The following is a 15,468-nucleotide window of genomic DNA, read 5'->3' on the forward strand; positions in this document are numbered from 1 at the left end:
CTCAAAGAGGAAGAAGAAGAAAGAGAAAAAAACAAATTTCAATCACTAAGGTAGATCCAGATATTGTGGGGAGAGACTATTTCAAAACTGGAGGTTGTTCCCTTGTTTCATCAGGAGGGGGAAAAGGGGCTGGGATATTGAACGCCTATGGTCCAGGGCAAAGCAATAATAGAGACTGCTTGGGGTGCCTGGGTGGCTCACTTGGTTAAGCAACTGCCTTCGGCTCAGGTCATGATCTCAGGGTCCTGGGATCGAGCCCCGCATCGGGCTCCCTGCTTGGCGGGAAGCCTGTTTCTCCCTTTCCCTCTCCCCCTGCTTGTGTTCCCTCTCTCGCTGTCTCTCTCTTTCTGTCAAATAAATAAATAAAATCTTTAAAAAAAAAAAAATAGAGACTGCTTGAGAGGGCATTGGCTTTATTCTTATACTTTCAGCCCTGTCTCCCTTCTATTCTAAAGAAGCCAAGCCTCTGGCTCAGTTATCATTACCCCTAGAACTTAGTCCCACAGAACGTAAAATCTAAAAAAGACCACAAAACCAGGATCCAAACCCCAGATTTTACAGATGAAAGTGGAGCCTCTAACTGGACACAGAGTTGGCCTGGAGACTGAGATATCCTAAACAGCAGTCCTATCCCTCCCAACAGACTTGGGATTCCAAAATGCCTGATATTTTTTGGATAATCGGTGTGCAAATCCATTGGCTTTAATCAAGGAAACAAGGTTGTAATACCTATAATTAGCATAAATCTATCCTCCACACCTTCCTCCGCGTTCATTCCCTCTGCAGCTTTGTGCAGCTTAATGGGTTTTAGCACTTAAGTTGTTTTTCAGAATTCACTCAAGATATATGTGCTTTGGCACCAAGTCCTACAGCAGCCATTCTGGCAACTAAAGTTCTGAGCATGCCCAGATGTCTACCTGTGGCCATGTCTCTCTGCCAGCATGGGGCACCCTCTCCCAAGGTGGAAGAAAAGAACACACATACAGTTTAGGGACTGGAAACCTGAGGAGTCCCAAGCCTTCCCTTAGCCTCCTAATCTAAGCTCTAGTTTTGTCTGCTTACTCTCTAAAGACAGTGACCAATGACTTTACAGCTTTGAAGGATTCCTTTAAGACTCTGGAGTTACAAGTCCTCACCAAATAGGGTTCCTTAAGAGCTTCTTAGAGCCCACCTACCCCTGTTCCAGAACACAGGGAAGTCTGGAGCTCTGGGGCCTCTGAAAGGTGAATGAAGGGTTGTCCTGGGGCCAAAGGGGCCAAAGGAGACTATAATAGGGCGGTGGATCCCCTCACCCAGACTTCAACCATAAAAGTCCTACTGCCTTTAAGGAACAATGTGGCTAAGTGCAGTGTGGTATTCTGGAATGGATCCTGGGACATTAAAAAGAACATTAGTGGGAAAATTGATAAAATCCAAACAAAGTCTAGTTTTGTTAACAATTTGTACTGATGTGAATTCTTTTTAGCTTTGACAAATGTACCATGGCCAACAGTAGGGAAAACTGGGTGAAGTGCATCTTTTTACCATCTCTGCAACTTTCCAGGAAATCTAAAATTACTCCAAATGAAAACATATTTATAAACAATAAGAGATGGGACCATCCCATTCTTTAGGAATGGAATATAACCCCCCCTCTTTGTTCTCCTCCAGATAAATAGGAATATGGGTAACAAATTATTAGGATATCCAACAAACAGCAAGGGAATGATCAGGCCTAGTAACTGGGCTCAGGCCACTGGACAGCCTGCAGGAGACCCTCATCTTTCAATAGTCAGAATCACTTTTCCTACCATGGTGCCTGGGTCTGCTAAGGAAAACCTAATGGCTAAAACCCTAAGGACAAGTCTGGCTAAGCTCTCACCAAACTGGTTCAGCAACCCTCAAGGACCATTATGTCCAGCTACTAATCCTCTCCCAGGCAGTTAAGCAGGGGGTCAGATCTCCCTACTCTGGGCCTTGGAGGAAAGAATTTAAGACTCAGGGTGGCTGGCAGCCCCTTGCCCAGGTGGGGATGAACAGAGTTGTGAGAGACCCACCTTTTTAGCACTGTTTCAGATTTCCAACTGGAGGAACACCTACTGGAGTAACCATCTGGTAGCTCTCTAGCCTGAATCTCACCCCTTGGGAAGAACAACTTTTCTGATTGGTGGGGGCCAGCATGCAGGCCACACCCTTTCCCCTTCTGATGGGCATCTGCCTATCTACAGAGAACAGAGAGGAGCCGCAAGAGTTCTACCCTAGTAGGGCAAAGCCTGCAATATTCCCAGGCTGCCATGACTGAGCAAAGTCTAGTCTGGGAATTCAGTATGAGGGAGCTCATCGTTGCTGCCCAGCAAGGCCACCATCTGCAACTGTTCTATCACTATACAAGTACACATTATAATCTCCATCTGTCTGGGTTCTCTGTCTCAAAGGGCTCAGAACTCAGAATCTGAGCAGGGAAGAGGGGTACCAGTTACTGCATGAGCCTCCCAAAACCCCAACAAAGAGCAAGGAGTATTGGTGGCTCCATGTAATCCTGAAAGTCAGTTAGCTTAAATCACCATCATTAACTTTTAAAGGTAAAAGTAAATTACAAGTTATTTCATAGCTCTGGCTCTCCTCAACACACTGCCAGCTACTTGATTTCCATCGAAGGACCTCTCCACTTGAGACCAAAAACGAATTAATTAGTCAACAAAACTTTGAGAATGTATTTTCTTTTCTATTAACTTGGACTCTGTTTGATTTAGAACATTCCCTCTTTCCCCACCCAATCAATTGAATTTGCTTTCTTGTCGGCATGCCTTTTTGCTTTCCAGGGGAATGAACAAAAGCACCAAGATGGCAGGTGGGGCCAAGCTCCCCCATTGCTTACAAATGCCATGTGACACCAGGATTTTGCAAGCAGAGGATAAAAGAGGCATCTCAGGATTATCATCTCCATCTTCAGGATGGGAATAGCAGTAGAAAGTAAGGATATCTTGTCCTAACTTTCCTGATAAATCATCAGACATGGGATGGTATGCCGTGCAATGTTGGAAGAGAAAGTTTTTCTTCACCCATAATGGGGCAGAGGTTACCAGCTGCTCACTACAACCCATGTTCTTCTCTTCTACCTGAGGACACAGCTACACTCCACTTCCTTTACAAATGGCGAGACCCTGCATGTGATTGGGTTCTTGCCATGAGACGTGACAGGCCCCACTTTCAGGTCAGGCCCATTAACTACATACATTCCTTCATGCCCATTTCCCCTCCCACCTGTGGAATGGGGATGGATGCCTAGGTTGACCAAGGACACTACACAAAGAAGAGGGTAGAATTCCATCAGCTGGAATGACTGCATGGAGGAGGGGCTATTTCTCCAACAAGTTCACCTGCTCATACTGTTATATGACCTAGAAATAGGCTTCTATTTGTGTTGGAACCATTATATATATTTTTGCATCTACTTGCTATAGCAGCTGGCCTACCTTCTAACGCACTTAGGTAAGCCTTATTCAAAATGCCCATTTGGGAATTGGGAAGACATTTGTATTTTAGCTCCAATTATAGTAACAGTAATTAATATTTAACATTTATCATCTTAAGAGCTTTATATTTATTAACTCTTAATCCTCATAGTAAATGTATATGATAAGGACTAGTAGTCCCATTTTATAGTTGGGGGCACTGAAAGGTTAAATAACTTGCCCAAGGTTATAAAGCCAGGGATTATAGAAGCTGAGATACAAACCCAGATAGTGTGGGAGATAACACTTCTCATCACTGCTATGGGGTCACCACGACATCCACAAAATCAAATATTCTACCAGTCAAATCAGTTTATTCTAAATTATTCCCACATCCTAGGGGTTGCTGTTGTCATCCTCCTCAGGGGTTTCTAGGTACCCTGATCTGGAATCTCCAGCTTAGAACCCAGAACTTGTTATCAGCTGCCAGACCTGCCTTATGTCCCCCAGAAGTGTGTCTGTCTGGATTTTGGCACACCTTCTCGCATATCTCCTGGACACTTGGCTCCATCCCCTACCAAGACTCGACTCTGGCTTCGAGTCATCCTTGACTCTGACCACCACTCACCTGCCTCCTCCCGACATTGTCCCCAGATATTGATTCTACTTGCTCAGATAATGGACTCCCCCACAACATCTTCAAAGACTCACCTCACTTAGGTGGGCGTCTGTCTGTTCAGGTTCTTCTTGGTCTGGCCTAATCTACTTCTTGCCTAACTCTGAATGCTCATTCTGACTTTGTTCATTCATTCATATTTTTATTGGGCATCTACAATGCTAGGTACTGTGCTAGGCACAGTAACCTCCTCCTCTTCAGGACTCTCAAAACTTTCTTTGATTCCAGATTTGACCTCTAATTTCTTTTTTTTTTTTAAAAGATTTTATTTATTTATTTGAGATAGAGAGAGACAGAGAGCATGAGAGGGAGGAGGGTCAGAGGGAGAAGCAGACTCCTTGCCGAGCAGGGAGCCCGATGCGGGACTCGATCCCGGGACTCCAGGATCATGACCTGAGCCAAAGGCAGTTGCTTAACCGACTGAGCCACCCAGGCGCCCCTTGACCTCTAATTTCTTAATGTTGTCTGATGTTCTGAGAAAGGTATAATGGTACAAAAATCCACACTTGTCCAAGCCAGCTTACAAGCAATCTCAGAAGCGTCGAGTGAGTGACCCACAGAAGGAAAAGGTATGTCACCGGGCATAGCCTTAAGAAGAGAGAACAAAGATCCTGGCACTCTAGTGCAGAGACGTTTGTTTTCTCTTTCCAAATATGTAACAGGAAATCAGGCAGTTCACCTGTGTAAATCGTTTGCATATCACTCATATAGGAGCCAGATGGCACCTCTTTGTTTTAAGAAATTAAAAATAAAAAAGAAAGAACATAAGGAGGAGTTTATCTCCATCTCTCTCCCTGCTCTTGTATACACACCCTGGACTCTGTACTGGGCAGATGAACACACGCACGTTCACAGGCATGCTCACACGCACACACACCCACGCACACACTCGCACACTCTCACACACACAAAGAGAGAGGCCTGGGTTATCTGCATTTAACTGAATTAGGCACCAGGAACTCACAAACTCCTAAGCTCAACAGATTTCTGTAACCTACAGTAGCAAATCTATCCCGGATGTCAGCTTGCAAAGAGAATCCTTCAATGCTCCTGCTATATAATAAATCACTGCATTCCCCCAGAGCCTCAGCTGGTGTACCAAACAAAAAAATATTTCATAAATCACCTGAACATGAACCTAGCTGTGATCATGAGGACCATGTAAACACTGACCAGAAGAACAGGCAAGCGCTGATGATCCAGTCTTTCTATTCAAGTTGAAACCTTGGAAAGGAAAGTTTCCAGATGTGGTCAACTTAAAGACCCTACTCCTTTGGGGCAGCTACATGATCCCAGTTTATCTTCCAGTGATCAGGAGGTCCTTCTCTCTGACCCAAGAATGACATCTGGAAATCAGATTATCCCTGTGGTTCTCCTGCCTTGGGTATGAAGGAAACAATAGTTTACCCAGTAAGCTATGTATTCCAGGCTCTTTACACAAAGTAACTTGCTTAACATCAAAATAACTCTGCCAAGTGACTACATTTGTGCTCATTTTTTAAATGGGAAAACTAAAGAGAGGTTAGGGGAAGTGCGCTGGGGTCCCAAGGCTGCTAATGGTGGTGGTGTTTAGTAAGATCAGGTCCCAATGCAGAACGCCTTTGCACTCTGACGCCCTCCAGTGTGGATAACAAGACTTTGGAGTTCATCCAGTGATGTGACCCCTGGCAAATCTACTTCTGCCTTTTGTTTTGCAGAGGGTGAGGGAGGGGGAGCTGTGCATACATTAGGACATTGTGAGCAACTGAACACGAAGATATGATACATACTACTCCCAGAATATGGAAAGTATAATATCTACGCACCATCAGTGGGATATGCAGTTTTCCCATAGTGCACTGTTTGTACTACAATATCTCTTTTTAATTTCATATTCCCTGTGAACAAAGACATACATTTTCAAGCCAGCTGGCCTCCACTTACACCCAGCTTAGAACTCATGAAAAAGGGATCGCAGATACCCGAAAAGTGGACCTTTTCCACCTCGCCCTCCCTTCCTCAAGTTCCAATCAGCCCTGGTGCCCACCAAAATAAGACAGATTCACCCCTTGCTGCTCTCCCAGGAGGAAAGAGCATCAGTTCCCAGTTGTTAAAGCAAGGGCAAAGCAGTATCATTGGATAGCTGATAGATGTGATTTTTTGGCTTTCTTGAATCAGAATCAAGAAATATGAAGGGCACTCCTTGAAGTGAGTTTGACAGCTGAGTGTGCACACATTGTGGCCAGATATTGTTTCCCGGGACCGTGGTAAAGCCAGTAGAGAACAGATTGGCATAATCAAAAATCTGCCGCACACAGAAAAACGATGATTCCCTCCCTTGCTTTTACCAATACCAACGTAAATCTGAGCTCAGCCAAACAGGCCAGCAAACCCCATTACAGAGAGCACAAAGGCAATTAAACGGTGCCAACTCCAGGTAGACTCAAGAAATCTACAGTATTGGGGCACCTGGGTGGCTCAGTCGGTTAAGCGGCTGCCTTCGGCTCAGGTCATGATCCCAGAGTCCTGGGATCGAGCCCTGCATGGGGCTCCCTGCTCAGCGGGAAGCCTGCTTCTCCCTCTCCCACTCCCCCTGCTTGTGTTCCCTCTCTCACTATGTCTCTCTCTGTCAAATAAATAAATAAAATCTTAAAAAAAAAAAAGAAATCTACAGTATTATTGGTATAATGGTATGAAAATCCACACTTGTCCAAGCCAGCTTACAAGCAATGTCAGTAACCACACCAATGCCTTTCTTGGAAATGAGTGAAAAAATTAGTCTAGATGCTAAAGAAAGACTCTGCTTTGATGTTTCCTGGCAGGTCTGCCCTGGCCATCCATCTATGGCGCCTGCTGCATTGTGCTCCCTTTTCCGTATCTGGGATGTTGGACAGGGTAGGTGGCTTGAGAAACTGCCTAGTTGCTCGGACCTTACTACCTTCCCTGCTGTTTGGTCTACTTGGCCTCATATTCTCTCATGATGGTATATCATCTGGCTAAAATGAAGTGTCTTGAGTGACCAGGTCTAATGTCTGAGCAATGTTGTTTAGGCAAAACCATCAGGAGCATCCAGATTGAACAGATCTGCACATGCCAACCCCCAACTCCCAGCCTCATAGTCCACCATGCTTAGGCCAACAGGACAATCATATCTGGGCTCTTTGACTCACAATATGATCATTCGTTCCCTACAAAGAAGATAAAACCAATGGCTACCATGCCTCTTGACCTCTAGAACTTTGTCCCACCCTCTTCTTATACCACCTATTCAAACTCCTCACCCACTCAATGTCCCTGAAGTAACTATTACATATTTCTTGAGGCATGTGCCTTCCAATCAGTTTGCAAAGGTTATCCTATCTCGGCATCTCAGGCTGCTCCCATACTTCCCTCTTTTGGGGTAAATGACACTCGTGCCCACTTGTCTTTTCCCTGGCAATAATACCCCTGTCAAAACCACTCAATAATCCACTGGAAGGGGTTTCCCAAAGACAAAGGGAACAAATAATCCTGGAAGCAAAATAAGATAAGATACCTCTTAACATAAAGCAGACCACTGTATAGAAGTAAAATTGAATGTGATGCCTCCTACCACAATCAGAAAGCTTTTTCTAAGGCCAACCTGCAACTCTCTCCAAAGTTGGCAACAATAACATGATTTCTTGCTTCACCTTTCCTAAATCATTCAGTTGATTTTGCTCAGCAGGACATTAATGATTTTTGCTACTTTACTGTGGGCTCTGGCTTCTCACCAAGATCTACCTTTGAAGACAAGATAAGCCTACACAGTCACCAGATAATTTCAGAGAATAAAATGTGTTGTGGGTAAGGCTGGGTCAGGGACTGAGTTGGGAGGTGTTAAAATGTAGCACCAAGTTGAGCTTGATTCTGTGTGCATTTGGGCATACATATATATGTATGAGTCTGTTTGCATGAAGAATGAGTATTGATGTATGTAAGAACACAATGCATATGTCATTGCAATGTAAGAATACCATCAAGTTGAATGTCCAAGAGGAAGGGAGGCATGAGCTATTGAGAGAATAATAAACAGGTATGTCAAGATGTAGGAGTGGCCAAAGGATAACCACCGCGTGTATGTCTGGGCATGGGTGCATACGTGCGTTCTCTGGAGTGACAGAGTTAATGGACAATGACAAAGACATGTAAGCAAGGTGTTAGCTCTGCTGCTGAGTCCTGCAGCTGGAAAAGCCACCTTACCCTGTAGTAATCGGTGCTGTAGACATCTCTGGACATGCCGAAGTCCCCAATCTTCACCAGCAGATTGGCTCCAACCAGGCAGTTCCTGGTGGCCAGGTCTCGGTGTACGAAGTGCTGGGAGGCCAGGTACACCATGCCTGAGGCGATCTGACTGGCGATGTGGAGCATTTGGGAGAGCCCCAACTCGCCTTTCGCCTGGCGTGGCTGCCCATCTACAAGGATCATAGCATCTGGCCCATGGGCCCTGTGAGGGGTGGGGAAGAAGACAGAGGACAGAGAGAATTCAGGAGACCACGAGGAACAGCCTTCTTGATTCCCTGTTCTCAATCACCACAGAAATGAATAAATCTCTCTTAGCCTACTTATTGCCTATTTCTGTCTATCCAACATTATGATATGTGAGTGTGCATTATGAATACAACACTACAATCAGATTCCCAACTAAGATGATGCAGACATAGTCTAATGGATCAGGAAATAAACCTACTCTTTTAAGTATCTTAATGCTATGCAGGAGTTTCCCCAGCTCTAGATATCTACTACAGAATCATTAATAAAACAATTAACTCTTCCAGAGCCCTTGCTGTTCCAAGCCCTTGCTGTTCCAAGCTCTAAAGATCTCAAATCTATTAATTCACTTAATCCTCCAACTCCAATTTTGAGTTAAAGCAACTGAGGCACAAAATGGTCAGATCACCTGGCCAAAGTCACAGGAGTGCCGCAGTGGCCATATGGATAATCCGGAGGCCGAAGGAAACCAGACATGTGGTTCTAGAGAGCTCTAAATTTTAAGGAGCATCCTCAATTGTGCTGAAGAGATTCCTGGGCCCCGCCCCCTATGATTCTGATTGGCTGGGCGGAGCTCGATCATTTGCATTTCTGACAAGCTCCAGGTGATGATGCTGTGGGTGGGCAGTCCACACTGTGGGTAGCAGGAGCCTGGAGTTCACATTCCTACCCTATCCACCACACTGCCTAGGACTGGATAACTTTTGTTGGTGGCAGGGCCGAATGGAGAGACCCTTCGGGTCTGGGAAGCTGAGGCCTGGGAAGCCCCGGTTCCCCCACCGTCCCAAATCAAGGCCCCGGATTTGTTATCCTAACGCCTTGCCTTGTCATATCGGTCACTTTTAGTATTCATTCTTTTCTCCAGAAAGCCCAATGAGCCATAACCACACCCAGAGCCCTTATTTATGAAGTTGTGGACCAAGGAGCCCTCGTGTACAGGGAGGCCTCGGCCTGTTTTACTGCTTCTCCAATTTCCACTGAAAGGAGTCGTTAAATACGAACGCATTCATTTTATTGTCTCCTGTGGGTTCTGCCTACTTCACCCTCGGAAGGAGAACTACTGCATCGGCCCGCAAGGAAGGAGCATCCGCAGGCAAGCCTGAGCTCGGATGGACCAGTAGAGGACGCTGCAGCCTGGCCCTAAAAGCCACCAACTGGCTTCTCTACTCTTTTCTTCCCTCTTCCCTTATATTGGGCATGGCAGGGGTACACAGAGGCCCCCAAGAGCTCTCTGTAGGCCTGTCTGGGGCACTTGGGGCTAAAAGCACTGCTGAATCTATGGCACAGGCTTGCTGGGAAATGGAGCATGTCCCTCGGACCATCCCAGGGGGATGTAAGCACAGCATAAAGATCTTGAATACTGAGAAAAGGCATTGCCTGTATTAGTAACTATCCCGGTTCACAGTCCTGATAAAATACTACTTGTAATAATTTAATAGTAGCTATCATCGACTGAATGCCCAGCTACGTGGAAAACTCATTTAGGTATTATACCAATATAACCACTTAGCACTCATGGTAGGAAACCTGTGGAGCAGTTAGTATTAGTCTTGTTTTCTAGGAGAGAGAATTAAGGTTTAATAACTTGCCCCAGGTTACATCACTGAGACGTGACAAATTCAGGATGTGAGCCCAGGTCTGTCTGATGACAAGGACAGAGTTCTCCAAGAAAGGAATAAATTTCATTGTGAAAATCCAAGTTCAGGAGGTTCAAAACATCCTACAGATGTTTTCCCTTCTTCGGGGGCCATTTTTGGAAACCCAGCTCATAAGAAGAGTTCATTAACTGCTACCAGCCCTTTCCAGGACCCCTCAAAAACACGGCACACTAGTCAATGTCTCACTTGAAGAAGATGCTCTCAAGTTTTGGAGAGTTGTTAGTAGTGTTCCATGGCCCACACGTGAACTCTGAAAATGTCATTATCAGGCATGGGATGCAATGGATACCAAAAGAACCCTACGTGTCAAGGGCCTGATTGTCCCAACTGCTTCCTGGGACCCCGAGTTCTACACACCCTCACACACGGCTGCCCCCTCCACATCTGGCACTACTTGGAAGTGGCAGATGTGGGAGGCAGAGAAGTGCGAACTCTGCTCTGGTGGTGAGAAGCTGTCTTCCCTGGGGAAGGCTGTCTGCCCCCCTGCCGTGCAGCTCCATCCAGAACCTTCTGGCTGAGGTTCCAGTCTCTTGCTAGTTCCATCAAGAGCATCTCAAAACCCAGATGATCTTGAGCCAAGTTTGGGGAAACCCTCTTACAACATATCTAATCTTTCTAGAACAGTTCTATCCAGTTGAACTTTTTATTGATGGAAATATTCTATACTGCACTGCCCCATATTGTAGCCACTAGCCCGAGGGGACTACTGAGTACTTGAAATGTGGCTAGTGTGACCAAGGAACTGAATTTTTAAATTTAATTTAAGTCATGTAAATTTAAATTCAAATATCCATAGGTAGCTTCAGCACTGGACAGCATGGTTATAAATTTACCAGAGGAAAATCTGCTCTTGTTTTTCAACCATCTCTGTCTCCTGATGAACTTGTAACATTGTACTTTCTTATTCATCATAAAAATGTCTCCAGCAAGAAGGTTTCCAGCAGGGGTGTAAGATATTAGCTCCACTTTGCAACACTGAGAAATGTAAGGCACCAAGTGAGAAAACAATTCAGATCATCAGGAGAAAAGGTGGCTCTACAGTCTCAGAGTTGAGAGTTATAGGCTGGCAGGCCCTCTGGGCTTCCCTCCTCAGACTCTTCCAGACCCTGCTCTTGTGGTCAGTCCACCTTGTGATCAGGAAGAAGATACTCACTTGTCATAGCATCCTCAGTATTTCCCCCTAGAAATCAGTGACAAAGGCCTGAAGCTTGCTGCTCAGGAACTGATATGAAAGATTGAAAGGTTGCTTCTCATTTCTAATCCCTAGACTTATGTGTTCAGAGGAGCCGTGTGACTTCTGGCTCCAGGGGAACTGCAGGGGTTCAGGGGGGCTGGCTGGGGGCCAGGACTGGGGGCAGCAGTCCTTGCTTACCTGAGGAACTTGTTCAGGTCTCCATGCTTCATGTACTCAAAGACCATGATGAGCGGGTCCCCATCACCACACACCCCATAGAACTTGACAATGTGCTCATGCTGCAGGTTAGTGAGCAGCTCAGCCTCCCTCTGGAAATCCTTCCGGGCAGCCAGGGTGGGATCCTTCAGGGCCTGGAAACAATGCAGGACATGGGTTTTAGCAACCAGAGGGCAAGGGCCTGTCTGCTCCCCTCCTGGGAAGAAACCTGCCCATGATAAAGACAGCTGGTCCCCAACCAATCCGATTTTAATCAGGGTTTAAAGACCATGAGGTGACATCACAATAGCCAGGCCCGATTCCTTCTGTCCTCAGCCTGTTCATCCTTGCAGAAACAGAAGCCAGCTTTCTGGTGCCCCACCTTCCATCCACTGGCCACTGATCTCAATGCATGTTCACCTCAGAGCCCTTTGCTCCCTGAGAGTTCCCATGAATGGCGGAGGGAGGGGGCTGGGCAGGTGGAAAGCCTGACCAAGGTGCCTTCCCCTAAGCTTTCCTTGAAGAAATGGTCCTGCCGCTAAAAATAACAGTGGAAAAACCACCACCCCATTGCTTTAATTTGTAAATTAGCCTATGCCCAGAGCCTACCAGAAATCAGGCATAATAAAGCCTCCTTGCCCTTTCTATTCCTTGATTTTAGATTGTGAAGGAGTGTATTTTCACAGAGAAACATCAACATGTTGCTTCTAGAAGGCACCTGTGTCCTGTGTAGGAAGCTGAAGGAGGCACTGGGGGGCAAGTGGGACTGCAGCTATGGGAACGGCAGTGAACGGGCAACAGCTTTAGGATCCACCAAGAACCAGGATGGCATCGAGTCCTGCAAAATCCCAGGGCAGGATGGGCAGGTGGGCATCTTGTGGTCACTAAAATGCCACAGCGTAGCCCCTGTGGGGTGGGAGAGCCCAGGGTGAGTGGGAGACATCAGACTGGGTTTCAGGAAGACAAATGGAAGAGGAGAGGTCAGGAGGGGTGTCAGGTGTGAGTGTGGACACTCTAGCACTAGAAGGGGATGGTGAGACCGAAGTAGAAGACTCTGAGCACATCTGAGGGACCATGGTGGACAAGGCCCTGCCACAGGGATGCAGCTATGCAGGCCCGAAGGAGGGTGAACAGTAAAGGTGCGTTGCGGTGGGGGCCGTCCTGCAGGAGGCACAGCCTGGGCAGGTGGGTGCACACATTTCAGGCTTCCCTCCCTCCCCCACGAGGTCGGAGGGCAAACAGGGCCAAACAGCCACTTGCTTCAACCAACACAGTTTCGTAACCTCACCAGACACAACACCAGGCCATGAGGGAGCGAGTGTGAAGTTGGCACGCTCTTTTCAGCTTAGTGATAATCTAGACAGGCATGAGAATGGTTTGCATCCTCTCTGCCAAGCATCTGGCCTTTTGGTGATTTAGGCTGACCCACCTCCCCTGTAGATCATGTTACTCCTGCAAGGCCTCGCCAGCCACGGGCCTTTCTGTTGCCTCGGCCACACGCATTAACTGAAATCCACAGGGCTGCCTTGGCTGACAGCCCTGCAGGGATGTGCATATGCAAAAATTCTATCTAGTAGGGCCCATCAGACCTCCATCAGTCGCTAGCACACATTAGAGATGATGCACTTTGAGCACTAAATATCACCAGCTTCCTTCCACCTGCTTATTGCTGGAGTTGGAGAAACTGAGGCCCAGCCCTGTCTGGGAGTCAGTATGCATTCACACATCTCAAATGGAAGCGTACCATTAAACCAGACCTCAGCCATCTCTGGGACCCCAGAGTTCAGTCTCAATGTCTCTAGGGCCATGGTCTCCTAGCTAGAGATCAAACCCACTCCGACATCGACCGGCACCACCTTTCACTCTTTTCGAACTTTGGAGCGTTCACCGAAAACGCATTTGATGAAACGATTCTACCGTTGACAGAAATTCTGGGATTTATCTCATGCAGCTTTCCCACATGACAGGTGAGGAAACCGAGGTCCAGGACAGGGAAATGACTTGCCAGAGACCATGCAAGAAGCCAGGGCTTGAATCTAGAGCCCAGGGACACTTTCCTGGCTGGCACACCTGCCTGAGTTAATTTACCAGATGAATTGACCACCAGGCATGTTCCCAAGGAAATGGGGGGCACAGAAATTTTATGGTGTGAAAGGGCAGAGGAGAGGGCCAGGTAAGGCAGAGGGGCCAGGCGCAGCGAGGATGGGGGACAGGTAGGGCTGACTAAGCCCGGCAGGGAGGTGGGCGGTCCAGCCCGTTGCTGACTTTGCCGGCTCTGAAGCTCATATGCTCTGCACTTCAGCTCTGGCCGCCTTCTCAGGGAAGCTGCCCACTAAGAAAGGAGCATGCTGCTGTGTGTCCACGTGCAGCCAGAACAATGACATTTGCAAAGGTTTCTTGCTATGCGAGGGAGAAGACAGAGTCATGGTGAGAGGGGTCCTCGCTGCGACCCAGCTCCTGAGCTGCGTAGCCTGGGCCGTGGGTAGAGGATGACTGCCAGTGATTTGTTTATTTTCATGAAAAATAAGAGGGGGGAGAAAAGAGGAACCCAGCATGGGTGGGATGGGAGACTACAGAGATTTATGGGAATGCTGGATTTATGAGAGGGAAAAGTAGATCAAATTTGGGGCCAGCCAAATGGCCTCTCTCCATCTCTGTAAATCATTCTCTTGAACTGTCTGGACGCCAATAGCAGCCATGGGATTTTTCCGTTCTTGGCTCTCAGGCAGTGCCAGCCAGCGTGCCCAAGCCTGGTGCTCCACACTGCCAGGCAGACAGGGGTTCCTCATTTGGGAGATGGGGCACAGAGCAACCACTGTCCCCTAGTCTCTCCACAGCCCTTGTCCACTGCTAGTTCTCTCTCTGCCTTCACACCGGGTTTTCCAGCTCCTGGGTCCAACCTGAAGTGCCTATGTCATTGGCAAGGGGCCAGGTGCGGCAGCTGGGGGCCAGGGCTGTAGGTGGCCCCAATTCCCAGGGATTGATGCAATTGGAACATAGATGACAGGAGGAGACTAATGAGGAGGAAAATCAGCTCAGAGGCTCCCCCGCCCTTCTCAGTGGCATCCACGCTCAACTCCTACTTTGGGACTGGGAAACTTCAAAGTGGATCGCCATTCAGGGGCACCAGTGAGCTCCTGTTGTTGCAGGAGACGGGTCTCGCCAGAGGGTCTCTGAAGCCGGGGAGGCTCCCCTAGGCCCTTTGAGCAGTATCCACAGAACAAAGAACTCTGGAATTTGCCCCCCACCTCATCTCCTTTCTTTTCCCCCAAAGTTTGAGGACATTGCACTTTCTGATCTTCCTCTCTATGTGCATCATATCTCATGTCCAGCCCAGCCCTGGGTTTCAGTGGGGCCGTCTGGTAAGAGAGGAGGGAAGAGGTCCAGATGACAAAAGCATTCGAATTTCTTTGGGCGCCTAAGTGGCTCAGCACCCAACTCTTGATTTCGACTCAGGTCATGATCTCAGGCTCTGAGATCGATCCCCACAATGGGCTCCGCACTGAGCATGAGCCTGCTTAAGGTTCTCTCCCTCCCTCTCCCTCTGCCCCTCCCCTGCTCGCGCAAAGTTTCAAAGTGTTTGGCTTCAGATTTCATTAGTATACTGATTTAACCCATTTAATATATGCAGAGATACACACATTCCTAAATGTTCACATTTTTAAATATTCAAACATGCACACACGCATGCCAATCTACACTTTTTAAGTATAAAAATTATCTCTCTCCTTTTCTCTCAAAATCCGCTGTCACTTCTCCTTGCTGACATTCCCAAACGATTTTATGAGAGAGGAAGCTGGGTAAGTTTTCACAAGCAGAGGT

General features: G+C 47.2%; 1 protein-coding gene across 1 annotated transcript in view; it reads right to left on the reverse strand.

Moving 5' to 3' along the window:
* NTRK3 (neurotrophic receptor tyrosine kinase 3) overlaps window positions 1-15,468 on the reverse strand; it is a 379,212-nt gene that overhangs the window by 41,158 nt on the left and 322,586 nt on the right. Inside the window, exons 14-15 of the mRNA XM_035024094.1 lie at window positions 11,629-11,801; window positions 8,311-8,554 (exon numbers count right to left, since the gene is read on the reverse strand). Coding sequence (XP_034879985.1) covers window positions 8,311-8,554; window positions 11,629-11,801 — 417 coding nt within the window. The remainder of the gene's footprint in view (window positions 1-8,310; window positions 8,555-11,628; window positions 11,802-15,468) is intronic.

This window comes from Mirounga leonina, unplaced genomic scaffold (assembly GCF_011800145.1).
Source record: "Mirounga leonina isolate KUSES-001 unplaced genomic scaffold, KU_Mleo_1.0 Mir_178, whole genome shotgun sequence".
In the NCBI taxonomy this organism is placed as follows: Eukaryota; Metazoa; Chordata; class Mammalia; order Carnivora; family Phocidae; genus Mirounga; species Mirounga leonina.